The 18,949-nt window shown below is 36.8% G+C and overlaps 1 protein-coding gene across 2 annotated transcripts in view; it reads right to left on the reverse strand.

The window, feature by feature from the left end:
• Window positions 1-18,949, reverse strand: part of ano3 (anoctamin 3) — a 41,932-nt gene that overhangs the window by 13,337 nt on the left and 9,646 nt on the right. The window contains exons 2-8 of one of the 2 annotated variants that reach the window (XM_030137155.1): window positions 14,960-15,166; window positions 10,359-10,486; window positions 10,053-10,208; window positions 8,483-8,583; window positions 8,345-8,389; window positions 3,226-3,357; window positions 2,552-2,658 (exon numbers count right to left, since the gene is read on the reverse strand). In XM_030137155.1, the coding sequence (XP_029993015.1) occupies window positions 2,552-2,658; window positions 3,226-3,357; window positions 8,345-8,389; window positions 8,483-8,583; window positions 10,053-10,208; window positions 10,359-10,486; window positions 14,960-15,166 (876 nt within the window). Of the gene's footprint in view, window positions 1-2,551; window positions 2,659-3,225; window positions 3,361-8,344; window positions 8,390-8,482; window positions 8,584-10,052; window positions 10,209-10,358; window positions 10,487-14,959; window positions 15,167-18,949 lie in introns of both variants that reach the window. The other variant, XM_030137154.1, reaches the window with a different exon arrangement.

Genomic DNA, 18,949 nt, shown 5'->3' on the forward strand with positions numbered 1-18,949 from the left:
AGTGAATTTAGAGGAAAAAAATTGTATTTTGGTTTCCAAAGTGAGCTACTGGATACCTGAATTATCTATCTATCTACCTACCTACCTACCTACCTACCAACCAACCAACCAACTAACCACCCTACCTACCTACATACATTCATACATACATACATACTTACCAGCCAACCAACCTACCTACCTACCTACTAACCTACCTACTTACCTATAAGCCTACCTACCTACAAGCCTGATTACCTACAAGCCTACCTACCAATCTTCCCACCTACCTATTTAAAACTAAAAGGCCAGACAGGAATCATAATCCCTCACTCTTCTATATTCATAATAGTTTATTTCATTATGTACTTGTGAATTACATCAGAGATTCTCAAACACTCACCGAAGAATGGCAAGTAGCTCCCTGCACTTAACAATAACCTTTGTTTCATTTTTGCTGTATTATAATTATAGAGTTATGATGAGTTTGCAGAATTCACAATAAACCAACTGAACTGCTTTTCACAATGCTGGCTGCAGACACAGTACATTATGAAGCCACAATGAAATGCTGTTTTTCACAGGACAATAGTGCATTCTTTGTCATCCACCGACTGAAACAGCAGATAGCGACAACAGCAGTAGAAAGGGGTGGATTTGAAAAGGATTTTCCACTCTTGCGGCAGAGTTGATCTTATCTGCTGGAAAGTAGAGTGGTCAACAGTATTAAAATATTAATGTGAAATCCGTTCAGCCCTTCAAGGCCAAACTTTAATCAGCAAAACATGTCAGCAGCAGTCAGACAAGATAGTAGAGTGGGAGTGGAAGGACCGCTTGGTACCAAAAACAACAGCCAGAGGGTGAACAGCAATCAGTCACAACTTGGACAAGACCAAATTCAGCAGCAGCAGCAGCAGCAGCCCACATTTTGATCATCCCACTAAAAGACAACAAAGACATGACTTCCATCCAACTACAACTATCTCAAGTAAAAACAAATCAAAGTCTGCAAAGTCTGGGGATTCTGAAGATTTACAGAAGGACTTGAAACCTGACTGTGTTAACTTGGGGGAGTTTAAGCCTGTTTTAAAGGAATGACAAAACAGTCCACTTGGTGATTGAACCTCTGTTGAACTTGTCCTTCTCTTTTTACCCCACAAATATATTTATTGTTTTTCAAATGTCATACATAAACAACATAAAATACACATATTTCCATATTTGCATATATTTGTCTTAATATTATTTTGTCTTTATACATTTTTGCTCTTTATATTATTTCATACAGTTTTTTTTTTTAAATTATAATTATACACTTATTATTATTATTTTTTTTTTAACTTTTATCCTATAGTCTCTTTTTCCATAGTACATGAGAGCTAAGGACAAACTGGAGTCAAATTCCTTGTTTGTGTGCATAATAAAGCTGATTCTCCTTCTGATTAAAACAATCCCTACCAACCCCCACCCTCACAACAGCATCATATTCTCAGTGCAACAAAACATATCTGACAGTTGCAACTTAATTGTCTATACTGATAGGTCTATTATAAAATGTAGAAGTGGTGTCCAGATCTTATACATCAGTTTTTCCAATGCAAGGTTATGCATTTCTTTATCGTTTGTTTAACCCATTGATTAGGTTCAGAAATAACACGCTTGGCTTGCAAAAAGAAAAAATGTAACAGTTTTCTTTTCCTTTCATTTAATTAAAACTGCTCATGGACGACACATCCACAGGAATAACACAATATATTAATCTAAAAATTAAGTCTCTTTCTAGAAGTTCTGAGGTTTCTCACAGTCCCACATACAGTGAAATGAAGTGCCTGTTTTTTTGTTTCACCTATTTCACCCGGTTAAATAGAGAATGCTGGGTTTTTACTAAAAATACTGTATTTTCAACAATACTTACAGTGGATCTCATCCATTTCAACACAGTTATTGCCCAGTTGTCCATATTTGAGACTAGCTTCTCCCACTGTGCCTAATCATACATAAATATGTATGAATTCCTGCCTCAAACTGAAAATATACAAGATATCTGCTCTCTATGAATTATAGAACATCTTGACCTTGAAACGGTCCTTCTACTCCTTGGTTTTCTTAGCTTGCATATCAAAAGAAAATATTATAGACAGGTGTTTAATGTCTCAAACTCCTGTGAATCATCCATAATAATCCAATATTCCACTAAGACTCGTGATGTGAAAATGTGTGGAAACCCTCTTTAATATATTGATGTGACTTATTTGTACATGATTTTGACTCATAGTTATTGTGATAATATGTTAAGGTGGTAAGTTATTCAGAATAATAGATGTTGGATGAATGAGCCTGTAAATATGTTTTTTTTCCCTTTTCTTTCCAACTTTTTCATATATTTTTCTGTTTTCTGTTCCTCTAGCTCTATTTTTCTAACGATCAGTCTGTAAAATCTAACACTGAGGCTGCTAAGGAAAAAATGAATGGCTGGATATATTGTTGTCTTTGAATGAGCTGCTCATTACAAACACAGTTAAAGCTATGGATTAGTCTGTGAGTAGCAGAGAGAAGGAAGCCGATGCTATACCCATCTTTGATTTTCCATCCTCATATTTGGTGCGCTGCAGGACATGATGGACTATCCTGCTTCTGGTGGAGTTGGAGAAGAAGGTCTCTCTGTTGTTGATAGTGAAGCTGGGAGAAAAACAACACTCCATAAGTTATTCATCATTTATCAATATATCATTCTTCTTTTTCTGTCAAGGCCCTTAGTATAAAATGAGTAATAACAATAGGAGACTCATTAAAACTCAGTTTGTGATGTGAAGTTTGCGCTTATCCCGACATCATTATTTCCAAAAAACGTCAGGGCTGACAAGATACAGAAAAGTAGAAATAAGTCACTGACAAATGAGATTACAAGATGCCTTTCATCAAAGAAATGCTTTGAAAAAGAAAAAAAAATTAAAAGGAGGAGAACTATAATCAAGTCACAGACATCTGCTGCTGCGTTTCAATATCTTATTCATGATCAACTTCTGAATTCTGGCTTAAAGCAATAAAAAATACAACACTCTACGGTGGAGGTTTTATCCCTCGGTTTCTAAACTCTACATCCAGAGGTGGAGACATGACTGGATGTGATTAGTACAGGGGGAAATCACTGATCTGATACTAACATATACAGCGGTGCCTACATGCATCTCTGATCATGTGTGTCTGCATTGGCATGTATGTTCAGTGACTGTACAGCCTCCTTACTGATGCATGCGTGCTCTGCTGAAGGGAGCCGTGTAGCAGTCGGTCTCTTCCAGGTCAGGCAAGGCCTCTTTGTCCAGCTTCATGGGATTTCTGGGAAGCCAGCTCTTTATCTGACGATATCTCAAATGAAACCTGCTGCACAGACCCAGGATTAACAGCACAGATTAACAGGAAGATTGTTTCTGGATACACAACAGTAGCTCTTAGCATTTCTCCCTAACACAACCCTGAGAAATTCCACCATGGTTCAAGTTAAAGACATTTAAACACACCACAAGGTGGGTGGCACATTGACTATATTAGATGTTTCGTGGGTTGTTCTGTAAGCATGTGGTAAATGTGAACATTGAGTACAAATTGCCAGGTAATTTTTTTAAGCCGCTGGCATCTCACTATGCTTTACACAGACACACATTCTTGTAAATTCATTTATTTCTAGGCCGTGAATGTAGTCAAATCTGTTCATTGCGCTTCTTCAAACCAGCTGTAAGTGCTCAGTTAGTCCATGTTAATCTGAAGGAGTACATGTTTTTCTGCTGCTGCTGTAAAATCATGACAACTAAAAAGGAGTTCACATCATCTCCTAACATCTTCATCTGCAAAAACACCTCAGATCGCAGACAATGAGTTGACAGTGAAAACTGTCAGTGACAGAACAGGTGTCAGTAACACAGGGAATTTGTGTAATATTCTGTTCATGAAAACCTAAATGTCCTTGTTTTTGACAGATTTTAAGTCACTTCTGTTCACTGTAGTTCACTGGTTAGCTTGTTAAAAACCTGTTAGTTAAAACAGTGCAGACACAGATCATAATTTCTCTATTTTATTCTCTATTTTATTGTCCTTCATTCATATTTTCACAACAATTTGGGCATTTTTTGCATCTACACATTTGCTGCATTGTGCTCTTAACATGTTTTTGCACCATGTTATTGAAACCCTTTCTTTCAGATACTGTACACATGATAGGTTATTCTGTATTCAGTGTCATGTTCATTTACTCTGTTAAATGACTAGTTTAGTTGCACTATGTTTGGCTTTGGCAACAACTGAAATTTCGCACTTCAGAAAAATATCAATATACACATATCATATATCACGTTTCAGCCAAAGTATCTCAAAATATGAATTTGTTCATATTGTCAAGCTCAACACACACCATAAACATTCTACATTCTATAGTCGATGATGCATTCATGAATCAGAATGATTCATGAGTCTATAGGATGACAACAGAGAAACAGCTTGCTTATTCTGATAATTTTTCAATTTTTCAGTCATCATTCAGGTGACATCTAAAGGCGCACATTGATTCCCTACTCAGAGTTCTATAAATAACCTAAATTGCTCCTGCTGTTCATGCTGAAAGATATATAACTGCTGGCTTGGTATTATTTGGCTGATTTGCTGAAGAAGTCTCTGTAATTTGTGAAGCTGCTGCTCTGATATGGATTGAATTAATATAAATGGGACTTCTGGGAGAAACTGTTGTTACCGGAGAACATTTTATGAATGTTGTGAAGGCGACAAATATTGTACAGAATGGTAGCAAATGAGAGAGCTGTCACTACCTGCACATGGCCAGTTTGTTGAGCTTTACGGGGATGTGAGTTACTGACAGACCATAAGTAAACGCATAAAGCCTATTTACCACTTGGCTAGATTTTTCTATGAAGGACAATGGTTTAGCAAAAAACCGCAGGAGTTCTGAGAAAAGCATAATGGTTGTCATTCTTCACAATGACTAAGATCACGCTCACACAACATTAAAAGTGCTTTGTTATTAGCTGGAAGGTGGGTAGTGATTTTTGTCTTATCTGTATGAGTGTGTCCAAGTCTGAAAAGTATGTGTGTACAATGACAAAAAACCTCAAACAGTCAGATCCTTCATAAAATTCAAGCTCTCCAGGTGACAATGGTTGTCTACGCTGCATTTGTGATCAATACATCATTAGCATGGTACATCCCTCAGCAAACTATCATAAAACACTAAGACAGACACATCATTATAGTCTGAGATGCTCCATATACTCATATGTTGTTGAAAAAGTTGATGAATCAAAAGGGAAAGCTTTATAATGAGGAAACAAATCATGCAGTTAAGGAACATTAATTTGTGACTTGCTTCACACTATAACTTACTTGTCATATGCTGATCAGCCGTAACATTATGATCACTGACAGGAGAAGTGGAGATAATTTCAATTATCACATTACAATGGCACATTTCACTGGGTTGGATATATTAGGCAGTAGGGGAACATGAAGCCCTCGAAGTGGATGTGTTAGAAGCAGCAGAAAGGAGATACAAAAAGATCTGAGCAACACTGACGAGCCAAATTGTGATGGTGATGACTGGGTCGGAGCATCTCCAAAACACTGGGTCTTGTTGGATGTTCCAGGTCGAGCTCCCCACCCAGCTGAGCGTGTGCAGGCAAACAAATCTGATCCATGGAGGCCCCTCTTTGCAACTTACTCGGCTTAAAGGATCTGCTGCTAACGTCTTGGATACCAGAGTACACCTTCAGATGTTTTGTGGAGTCCAGGCCATGGGTCAAAATAATAATAATGTTATGTTTACACAGATGTTTGATTGTATTGAGATGTGTTGTCCTTAATTAGACCACTTTTGGAAGATCACGAATGCTCTGACCCAGTCATTTTGCCCTTGTCAGTTTGATCTTTCCATTGCCCATGTTGTCGCTTCAAAGGCCCACTGAAAGGTGTATTTCATTGCTGTTGGGCAGAAACCTCTTAAGTCCATTTTTACCCAGCCCCCCAAAGGAGAGGCAAGGGGTATTGTTTTTGGTTCAGTTTATTTCTTTGTTTGTCTTTAGCAGCAAAACTATTGGTTGAATTCATACCAAATTGGGTTTCTACATCGGCAGTGACCAAGAATAGATCTCATTACATGTTGGGAAAAGTAAGTCAAAGTAAACAGTTTTTATGAATTTTTAAAATCTTAATTTTTTTCCCCATTTACTTATTGTGGGCGAAATTTCACATGTCTATAAAAACATAAATTTTGTTTCAATTTGTTTCAAACTTGGCACATATATAGAGGTAATTGATGTGCTGACATCAGCATACACATACACATGATGACATCAGCTGGATTGATGCCAAAATAAGCTACAAATATGTGCGAGGGGTGGGCTTTGTTGTGCCTGGCACCACTTGTTGGTCTTTTTTTTTGTCATAAAATTATTCTGTTGGTCAATCTTCACATTGGCCTGATGGTTTGAGAAATATTTAACCAATAAGAAGTGTTAAAAACAGCTTGTGACTATATCTCTTAACTCAGTTTATTTATTTAGAATATACATCATTTTCCCAGTTTCCTGAAAAATACCTGTTTTGGACATAAGACATTTCTGCCCAATGGCAACGATTTGTAACAAAGAAAGCAACATTATCACCACTTCACCTGTCAGTGGCCATAATGCTTATAATGGCTATAGTTGCCTGGTGTATTTTAAAGTATAAAAGCTTTGTCACATCCATGGCCGAGGCTTGAGTTGTCTCTTTTCACTGAAAGTTGGAAAACATTTTTGCTCAAACAGAACTTTGGATAAATATTTTGAAACACTGTTTTACTGAGATCATTTCACAGCCATGACGAAGAGAGAATTATCATAAAAAACAAGCTTTTAAAAATCCTCAACATCTTTTTTAAATTTTTCTTATGACATCATTGTGCTTCTTCTTATCATTGGGTCATAGGGCAACATGTGAGCAAATGCAGCAACAAAGAAAAACATGTTTCATTTGACATTTGACTGTGTAGCTGTGAAACTCAGCTAATTGTGTTGCAAATCAATTACTGAATGAAGTAATTATGATGTGTAACATTCCTAAATGAATGATTAAGTAAGCGTAAAAGTGAAATGATCATCAGTTCATGGTGAGGAACAGGAATTCATGATGCATCTTCTATTCATTCATTTATACTTTCAATCAATCAAAAGACTAAATATAAATCTAACTTGGATTCATGCTATTCCACGCCAAGATACAGAGCAGGGCAGTAGAATCATGTCCAGTTCGAATCCAAACAGTGATTGGTAATTAAAGCTGTCAGTCATGTATTTAACCCTCCTATCTTCCTATCTGTCTGAAAATGTCTGTGATTAGACAAAAACCTGCATCAGGGAGAAGAGTTTCTACCACTCAACGAAAGAACAGATGTAGATGCAGACGGTAATTATTGATTTTTTTCTCCACGGATGCTAGAAAACTATCGAGCACTGCAGCTTCAATACATGATTTGCAGCCTAATTACTGTGTGCTACTGATAATGTTCACGGTTCATGGATAAAAATCACTAGACGTTGAAGTATTACACTTTAGTAGCAATTTATGTTGCCTTATAGATATCTGGCATCTTTGCAGCTACTGAAAAGTCTCTAAAGCAATAGAGAATCAACTCCTCTAACAGGTATTTTATTTTAAAAAAAACAAATAAACCGAAAAAATAAATGTTTGCTTTTCTATGATTTTTTGTTGGGTTTTTTATTTTTTAGTCTGTACTCCAGCAAAATGAGAGATGAAAATTTGGATTCCTGCAGAGCTTGGACAACACTTCAAAGCATGAGTGTGTCTCTATAAATAGTATGCAAATAAGACTGCACACTCGTCTGATAGATTCAAAGAGTTTTATCAAAAACACTGTCAAAGTGGGGGAGTTAAAGTAATGTACTCCTATCATTGTTTCCGAGGTTCTGATTATGGACTTCTTTTTAAATGTTGGAAAATTAGTTTAAGGATGCATAAGGAAAACCTGTTTAAATCTCACAGAGGTTTTCCTTGGTTCTAATCCAAGGCTTTGTAAATACACTATATTTGCACAGCTTCTGCAGATGAAGGTTTGATTAATCCCGAGCTAATTAATATGCTAACGGTAACGGTGGATAATGCCGGTTGGACTCACTTTTCCTCCGTCTTTGTATTTTGCTGAGCTGACTGATAACTGCAATCTTAAAGCCCCATCCACACCTCACAGAACTGCTGAAGCCTTGCAGCTCTGGCACTTCTGAATTTCATTACCGTGTGAAACTTCCAGCTTCCTACCCCCAGAGAGCAACAGAGAAAAATAATCCTAAACTTTCCATTTACTTACCTGCCCAGGGTTTTACTCTTCCAGTCTGTAAAATAGCACTTTTTCCTTGAAGAAAAATACAGACACGTCAGTCAAACTGGATGATGTTTACAGCGACTGAACAAAAACAGAGGTTCATCCACGCTGTCAAACATTTACCTGAAAGGCATTCGGATGTTCATTTGCTCTGCATATTTGCAAAGAGTATCCCAGGGAGCATGTATCTTCACAAACATAATGTCATTGTTTGTCAAGGAGGGCTGTCAAATAAAAAGAATAGAGTGTTGAATTAAGCTTAGAAGAAAGTTCATTAAAAAAAAAAAAAAAAAACATCACAGCAAATACAACACTTGTAGATTTAGACTTGACAATAAAACATTAATTATCAAGATATATTCTTATACTAAATTTATACATTTTTCTTTTTTCATAAGGGTTTATTTTGTTTGCCTTCTTAGTTTAAAAAAAATTCTAAATGTTTCAGTGTTTTGTTGTTTTACTTAATTTCATCCCCATTCTTCACTCACTGCATTGATTCTGAAAATGGCTACAAAGTTGTAGAGGCAGAGGTGTTTAGTGTCTGAACATGTAGAAGTGGATGTGCGATGAGTAGGTCAGGAACAACCGGATCACAGAGAATCACATGATATTTATGCAGAAACATATGAGGCTCTGAAATGTTTAGGTTGAGTTTTTGCGCTGGTTTTACCACTTATTAAAACCTCAATTTCCTGAGGGCTCTGCCCAAAGGATCAGTGCAGTTTAATCTAATCTAATCTAATCTAATCTAATCTAATCTAATCTAATCTAATCTAATCTAATCTCTATATTCGTTTATATGTAAAATATTTTCAGAAGGTTAATTTCCCTGAACCTACCAAATTTCCAGGACAAAAAGTGCAATTCAGCAGCCTATACTGTTGTGTCACTGTGGTATCTTAGTGCATCATTTTTTATTCAAACACATTTACAGAGTGAGAAAGTGGTTTTATCTCACAGAAATCAGTGCCTCTGTGTGAGTCCAGTGTCTCCAAATACAGTTATATAGGACAGGACAGGTGGACTGAACACCTCTGATTAAACAATAATACTAAAGCAATAGCATGGAAGAGGTGAGTTTGGCCTTTTTCACCTATAAATTAAAGAATATATATTTGTTGATTTGTGCATTATCACCAGCATTGATGCATGAGTAAACATGGCTAAATGTGTAGTATCAGCTCAATGTACATGCACATTTTGATGTTAATTAGACATTTTATCCTTGGAAAAATTTTTCTTTGTTCTACATCTATGTGAATTTTTTTTATGTTTTGCTGTTTGTAAAGTGTTTGCAGTGTTATATCATTAAGAAAACCACAATTAACTGTTTAATTCATTGTTTTCGTCTTATGTTTTTGTTAAATAAGAGCTCATTTTGTTTTTTTAGTTAGTTCTTTGTTCACTGGCTGTCACAAATAAAGAGGATGAACAATATAAACACTGAATCATGAAACTACAGACTAAATGTTTGCTTTTGTCTTACGTCTTGTTTTGTCTTTTTTATGCATAATTTCAAACCATAAATAACCATCTGTTTATGTTACTTAGAACCAAAAGTCAGCCTTTAAACTTTTTTGTGGTAATTAAAGGTGAACTGGTATGAAAATGATGCCAACCCAGCTCTAAGACCAAATCCTATTACATTACAAAGATAAACTCTCTATGTTCCTTGTCTGCAGTGACTTACCTCCTTCTCCAGCATTAGACCTTCAGCCCGTAAATTCTTCTCAAATGTGCACCTCTTCTCCACCTGTGGACTAGACTTCTTGTACACCAGGATGTAGTCAATACGCTTTTTGCCATCTCGGAAAAACAGCCCAGATGAATTAGCTGGATTCTTCCCCTGCAGCAACACAGTTTCACCTCTTACTCTTAGATGCATCATTGTTAAACACAAGCTAACATTTGGAGCTTCTCGGTGGTTCGGTGCCTAATTATCTGCAGTGTGACACCATCAGGGTTTTGTACAGTTTGTGTGTCGTTGTTGTTGTACCTGAAGTGAATTTGTACGGGCCTCTAATTTAGCTCTGGTGACAGGCTTTTGTAGCAGAAATGATTCGTCTGCTCTTGTTTCACACGTTGTTGCTTCTGACTCCTCCACATAGTGATCCTTGCCGTCTTCTGCAGCAAACACAGGACAATCAATGAAGCAATTGCTGAACTGGTGAAGAACCAAAAAGTATCCAGTCTGGTTTCAGTTTGTGTTGTCGCTTAAATCAATATTTGTCTTTATCCAACTGCCAACAATGAAATTAGATCTGAGCTAAAATAAATAAATAAAAACATCTGCCAAGGACAAGAAACTTGGAGATGCTATTAACAACAAAGCCTCAGTTTCAATCTACATGCACATTAATTACACTTTACTAAACCCAAGAACTCTATATTATTAAATATTGTTTATTATTTATGAATACACTCATGGAACAAATATATCACACTGAAAAACTGTTGTACAGGGAGAAAAAAAAGAAGTCTTAACCACTTCATTAAAGTTTCAGATTTACAGTCTAGTCTCAAACCCGCCATGTTTTAAGTGTGAATTACAAAGTTACTGACCTGTGGAAAGACCTCATTTTGTTATAATATAAAGTCATTAAACTTGCGATAGTGCTTCTTTGTCTTAAAATGCACTTTGGACTGTGGTGAAAATTATTCTGCTCTCATCATTATGTTCACAGAGTAAGAATGTAGTATATCTCCACAGAATAGTAAAAAAAGGATTGGTAGCTGGTTGCTATTGTTGCCTGGAGAATAATAAAACAAATGTATTATTATTAGTTTGCAAAGTTCAGAAAGTCAAGGGAAATATTTTAAGTATTGCAGCAATGTGTCTTCCTTACAGAAACTGGTATGAATTTCCTTCACAGTGAAATAAATCTACTTGGATTTGGAGATAAAAGTATCAATTGAGTTGAAAATGACTCATATATCTGGGTGACATGGGAGCTGAAAAGAATCCAAACGCAGCAGGAATGTACAATCCTGGACCATGCTGTGATTTCACACAGATATACATGTATGAAGAGATGACTGTAAAAAGACAACTCAAAAAAACTTCAAAAGAAATAAAAAGGCATTGGATAGTTGATAAAGTAACAAACAAGATTGAGTCTGTTGTAAGCTACTCTTATACATTTCATTTCAGCTAATTAGCAACAATCAACTGTATTTTTATTGTTATGAACAGATGAATATGTGCAATAAACATGTCATTCACAGTTCCTTGAATATTTTCATTCAGGGATATTTTGCAATGCAGATATAATCAAATCATGAGGCCACTGAGGATTCACAGCTCTACTTGTAATGCACTGCAGGAGGATTTACATTTTGTTTTTGTAATGTTTATCTACTGATGTCGCTGACACAGATACTAGAGCTGAAAAGATGCAGCTGTTTATATGATAGACTGTTGAAGTCTAACTTTGGAAGCACCTTCTAAAAAAAAGAGCTCATACAGTATGATGGAATGAAAAAGAAGCCATCTGTCGTAAAACTGAGGATGTGATACTTTGAGATACATGTTAATGTAATCAGTAAAATTGTGAGACCAGTGAAGATTCACACTTCAAACATGCAAATATCTGATTCATCAGATGGAGTCGTGGATACATGAGCCATGCATTCACCCCATTTGACTTATCAGATTAATCTGCTGCTAGTCATCAGCTTCCCTCAGATTACCTGCAAGAATAGTTCATTTATCACAACTTATATCATCATCAGTACTGAACAATGTCACCACGCAGGGCAGGTTTTTCTCACATCGCCCAGGCCTAGTTTCATGTTAACCCTTTCAAACATGCCCTTGTCGAGTATCCCATGCTGCTTGTTCCGTCTACCCTTTCCAGTCCTCAGGCAAAGAGAACACAGACCTGTTCCCCAGACGTCTATTTTCAGCCCAATGTCTAGAGTCAGCTTTCACCAAAATACCAACACCTCACACTGTGCAGCCTCATTTACATAAAACTCCCTTCACTCGCCCCACTTTAGAACCCCGCACTTTGCACTCAGCACTGAAATATCAGTGGGTTAAGAAAAGAAGGAAAATGGCACTTCAAGGTCAGGAAAACACCAAAATGTTGCAGCACGGAATTATACCCTCAGTGTTAATGACTGTTGAATATTTTAATGACTAATTTCCTCTCTCTACTCATTTTTATTTTGCCAGTTTCCGAATCCAGAGTGATGAGTTGTTTTCCTTGCAGTATTATTTCCCCACACTCCTTCTGGAACTACAGCTGTGACTTTACACAATGCTTTCCAAATCCCCCGCATTATTAACACAATCTGCTCAATCAGAATTATGCAAAAGTCGTATCAAGCTCAGCTCTGTTTCGCAGCTGTAGTAGGCCAGATAGGACATACTATCTGTGCCCGAACTGCAGGTGCATTAGTAAAGAGGCCAAAACCACCGTACAAAAGTAACAACAGCAGCAGCACCTCACTAATAGTGTTCAGACCCACACTGAAATATTGATATTTCTGATGCTGTTTCCTTAGATCATTTCACCTCTTAACCCTTAAAGACCTAAACAGCCGCTGGTGACCACAACCATTGACTGATCTATAATGATGAATAACTTCTGAACCACAAATCCTGTCAAAACAGTGAAATAATTCAGGTAAAATGCAGTTTCTCAGTTTTCAGCAGCATCAGCTATGACCCATCAGAGGCTCCATAGTGAACATGGAAACAGTCATTTTCTGCAAAATTGATTCACAGCGGTTGTAGACAGTTGTTCTTATGCTCAGTTAATGATACATTTTGCTGCAAAAGACACTTTCTTCAGTTTTTTCTGTTTTGATATGATAACTTTTGATTTTACTCTAACCTTTAATGAACATCTACATGATCAGTTAATTAAATACAGGACATTACCTGATTTTCACAGATAAATGTAAAATGTGAAGGATATTATAAGAAATATGTAATAAATCACTTAGGAAAGGTTAGATGTAGAAGAAAAAATAATTTAGAAGTTCTAAAAAAAAGCTCTTGGTCTTTAAGGTTAAAATGTGTTTGGGTAAATGTGTATTTTATCTAAAACAGGTGACCCAGCATGAATTAAGCATGCCAGCTGATAGGATGTATTTCTGCCTCCACCTGTCATATGGGTGATATAAGAATCTTCTGATATGTCTAGGCTTTAATATATATGTTTATATCTACACAACAGAACTTTTCTGCATCCAAAACTACATAATTTTGTTTTGTTCCATTTCATAGTGGTAGATACCCCAGAAAAAAACTAATAAATTTGGTTATGAAGCAAATAACAAAGTAATAAATGCCACAATAACCATTCAGCTTAAAGATTTATGTCCCTTGGATCACCTCATATCAATTCAATTATATATTTTCCAGTTGGATCAGTATTTTCAAACCTGTTTCAAAGCTGTTTTATTGCCTATTGCCACTTTACTGCACATTTTAATAACACTTTTGTATTAATATAAACTGATTAACTCTATACGTAAAAGTATTAGTAAGGGCCTCACATGCTGCAAGACATATTATATAGTAAGGAACTGATTCATTAGCTATTTAATAATTTTAATTACATGTAAGTGAAATGCGCAAGTACACATTATATCTGTGAGCATTTTGACAGTTTGATAATCTGCATAACTTTTTTTCTGTGATTTTGTTGAAAATAGTTGGCACATTTCATAAATAGACTATATAATAACATAAATACTCTGAATTTTTTCTGCTTTGAAAGTAGACCAATAAATAATAATGGGACCTGATATACAGCCATAGTAAAAGTTTAATTACACTTTTAGAGCAACTCAACATAAAACCATGTCTGCTGAATTTTATAAGCTAATGGATGAGCAATACAATATTTCATATATATATATATATATATATATATATATATATAATTTTTTATTTTATTTTATTTTTTTAACAGTTTTTGATTTACAAATAATTCGTAATGGTAATTAAATAGAGGTTTTTGTTTCATTTAATTGTTGATAGGCTGTTAAATGGGAAATGTAACCAATCAAACAGCATTGTGTGGGCATCATTATTTTATCAAAACATTCAATTATTCATTTGTTTTATAGATATACTATGTTTTATAGATATACTATCTTCTTTTTGAAGATACTGGATAAAAAGTATATGTACCAGCCACTACAATAGGTTTCTATTTGGTACAATAATCACTCTATCCCCTAAGGACATATTTTATTGTTGATGGGCGGATTTAACCAATTTAATCAATCTAACAACAAGGTGTCTGCATATATTCAATTATCCATTTGTTTTACAGATATTCCTTTTAAAGACATGGTATGGAAAAAAAAATCCAATATCCATTACCGAAAAATGTGAATATCAAATGTATAGGTAATAATTTTCAGTTGCTTAATGAAAGACCAATGCTGCGTAGGCTGAAATTTAATTACAGTCCTTTTTCATTAAATGAGGGATTATTTTGGCCCCTGTAGATGCCTTTAAACAAATCATGGGTGTAAACTGATATAGCTGCTCGCTCACTGAAGCATTCATCTCCTCCACCAACAGCTTCAGGAACGTGTTGGCGAGTTTGTGGCGTGGAAAAGCGATGAACCGACCTGTCTGCGGGGGGAGGAGGCTGCAGGAGGTGCTAAAGCTCTGACTCAAACCCTCGACTTCTGGTTTGGGATCTGGACTCAGAGGCACAGACAGGAAGTGGTTGAGGTTGATCGGATGCGTCTGACTCTGGGCTAAACAGGGAAGGCTGCGACGAGACGGTTTCAGGCTTTTCTCCTTCAGGATCTCGCTGATGCTGTTGTGCATGCCTGAAGTGGAGAAGGGCAGAGGAAGAGGACAGAGGTCATTTAGAATAAAGACACAAAGGCTCTGCTCTGTCTGGAAGCTCTGAGGAATAGCAAAGAGTCTGCTGGGAAATTATTAAATTACATCTAAAGCAGTGGAGAGAACTGCTGGAGCAAATTTGGCACAAAAGCATTGGAATTTTAAGGGCATGAAATAAGTAATTAATTGGGCATATTAATGGGACTGGACATTACTTGTCAGCAATGTCCAAACTATGTCATGTCTTCTAGAGGAGATCACATTTTTTTTTTCCAATTTTGTAGTCAAAAACAAGAGCTACAACACTTTATTTTGCATGTAATTATCATTAAGATAATATGCTATTCATCTTTTAGCAATATAGAAATAAATGAAATCACCATTGTGTTTATATTCCTCTACCTGTGGTCACAAAAGACAGATGCATTTATAAACACATTTATCATCATTCATGTTAGTGAGACTAATGCATGACTCATAAACATCGAATCACCTAATTTTACACATAATATATGATGGTGAGGCTACAGAAAAACACAAATGCATGGAAAATATAGCTAATATATTCATACATGCTCTATATAATGTAGTCAATATTTTAGAGATGATATTCGATTAGTTCACACTGTGTCTATCAGTGTGTGTCCAAGACGCTGATGACAAACCACTGATTCATAATTAATGACTCAATTATTGACGTGAATTTGTTGAAATAACTCATCAAAAACAGCTTCTGGACTAAAGTCGTTTTTAATAGACTGTAAATTGACACCTCTGAAAAAATAAACTAAACTCAGTCATGAGAGAAAAAGGTTATTTGTGGCACTTAACAGATTCAGAGCATTAACTGACATTATGGATTCTGTGGAAATAAGGGAGGGAGAAATCATTTCAATCATCTACTGGCGTATCCTGTTATGGGCTCCAGTGGTGGGAATAATGTTTGTCCTTCATACTGGAATGCATTAAAACCATTAGCACTCCCCTTTCATCAAACCACATCGCTCAATACAGCAACACAAGCTGCATGATGATGCAAATCCAACCTAAATCCAAACTTGTTCAAAGTGGCCCTCATTGAACTAATATAGATGTCATCATAACACTAGTTATTTCATGAGCATTGTTTCATTAACATGTGCTGAGGTCATTTTCAAGGTTAGTTCACAGTAAAAAACCAATAAGTGATAGTGGGGCTGACAGCATTGTCAAGTGAGTGATTCAGGGGAAAAGATAAGTGCAGTGATGAATTGCAAAGAGAACCACGGAGGTTAATAACGATAATGAATGTCCAGCAACGAGAGCAGGACACTGAAGTCGACCTTCACTTCAGGCAGCAGCTTCAGCACTGCAGCTCGTCATGTATTCATACATGAAATAAAAAAACCCTCTTTGAACGGGAACGTGACTTATATTCACCTCCAGTGAGGAATTTACACAGTGACCTTTGTGAAATATTCGGCTGCTTTGATAATTCACTCTCTTCATCTGGAGGCACTGCAAGCTCTGCAATAACTCATTCTCATGACATTGATCTCAATGGGATTTCCCACTGCTTTTGGCGAGAATGGAACCAGTTAAAGATGTGAGTCCTCTGGCCCAGGGGAGCCACTAACCATACTGTGTGTTTCCTGTGCAGCCCTACAGATATGGAATGAATGAAAATTGTGATTACCAGCTTTAAGTGGTACAGTGAAGAAGACAGAAAGCAAAAAAACTGTGGAAGTCCTGATTCTGCTACAACACTCACAAGCTCTCAGTCCCTCTGCAGCTTTTCATATTTCAATCATCCAATGTTTTAAATCAATACCGAACTGCCATTTAGAGCTATTGTATCTTACTGTGGCAATTACATCTGCAGTGACATTTAAGAAAACAGGATTTTTATGGTCCAGTGTACAAGGTTTGTTTCTCTAAGCAAGAGACAACATGCTTTATGGCAGGCAGTTAAATCCATGAAAACTATAAGCGCATGCAGCCACAGGCCTTAAGTGCCATCATTTTACTGTTCCCTGTAGGTTAGACTGAAGAGCGGATGCATTTTTATTTAATAAAGCTGTGCAGTTAGAAAAGCTAACTTCCCTCTGTTAAAGTGATCAGTTTATAGAGAACAGCACCACAGCTGTTCTCTGAAAAACGTGCCTGTGCTGGACCAAAGGTGGGCGAAATAATCCCAACAGCCACGGGCAAGGCTCAGCTTGTTTGAGATGATGCAGTGCATCTGAGCTGAGTGAGTTAATGGGCCTGTTGTGAGGCTCTGAGGTCCCTAAGGACCCTCAAAGTTTAAAATAGACCAACAAATTGGACGAGGCTGGTGTTGTGTGAAATTGCTTCCATGGAAATTTATAAGCAAGAGAAGATAAAAAAAATGCTGGTCCAATAAAGTTTCAATTTGTGAGAATATAATATATATAATACATAGTAATGTAGATCTGACAATCACATTTTCTGATGCGGACTCTGTGAACTCTGCCCCAGAGTCAGGGCAGCTTTGCATTACGCTCTGAACACAGCGCATTGTGTAAGTCTATATAAATATATAAATAGTTCATCTAATGTGAAATCTGGGGTTTAATCTCGCTGTACACTGGCTAAAACTGGTTTAATCCTGTGTATTTCCATGGGTTGTAAGTGCATGTATGAGTGTGTGTGTCTTAGTATAGGTTGTCACTGAGAGAACTGATTAAAAAAAAAAAAACAGAGTAAAGAACCGATCAAGAGGCACAGGTAGTGAACATGCTTGCTGTGAGGTGATGTGGAAAAAACACCTCCAAATTCTACTGCATCAGCATGACACAGAGCCTTGACAGCGATCCGGTGTGTGCTCTCACAAACACCCACTCGGGCTGAGCCGAGGGGGAGCTGGACGAGCTTTAGGGAAGGTCGTGATCGGGATTTGGATGTGTCCTATGGAGCCTGTCCCTAGCGGTCTTATGATGTGAGATTAAAAGGATTGTTTGTTCCTTGCATGTGTGTAGGCCTAATATTATTAATATATATTGAATTGGTATACTGTGTACTGAATATACATATCTTTTTTTCTGGAGAAACATTTAAATAAAACCTAGTTGTTCTGTTTAACAGCTTCTTATGTTCTGTGTGATAAAGTGAGTCTATCTCTGGCAGAACTGTTCCTCTGTGTAGCTATTTCTGAGCCAACTGGAAACTGCAAGCATGAAGAATATATATTTTATTGGAAGTGTCACAGATTTTATAATACTTGATCGTCCAAAAAGAAGCACAACTATTATCTGAAACTACAAAAATACATGTGAAGAATGATTGTTGAAGCCAGGTTTGATTAACACAACACCTCCAGATCTAAAATCACTGAAGGAGTGATGATGAAGTGGAAAGTAACCAACAGTGAATTCAGGTCAGTGGGCTGTTTCCCATCATGCATCTATGTTTCCTCATTCTTCACCTTCAATAATTCATCCCTGTTGAGCTCACAGCACTTTCAGCATCACAGCTTTTAACCGAGGAACATTCTGCGTCAGGACCTTTTTGAGAACAACAGACATCACGGTGCATTTCAGGGAATCACTGCTGTGGAAACTGGGCAAGAGGACAAAACAAACACCAGAGAAGAAGGTCCAAAACACTGCTGCACTCACTGCATTTATAAAAATTATCACGTGGAGGCAGGCCTAGGAGGAGGCTGGGAGCTCCTCTCCTTCTCCAAGCAATTAGAGTGTGTTTCATACTCCGCCTGGCGCAATATCAAAGCACACATAGATGGCACTCAATTCACACCGAGCATTTAA

The sequence above is a fragment of the Sphaeramia orbicularis genome, chromosome 6 (genome assembly GCF_902148855.1).
Source record: "Sphaeramia orbicularis chromosome 6, fSphaOr1.1, whole genome shotgun sequence".
NCBI lineage: Eukaryota > Metazoa > Chordata > Actinopteri > Kurtiformes > Apogonidae > Sphaeramia > Sphaeramia orbicularis.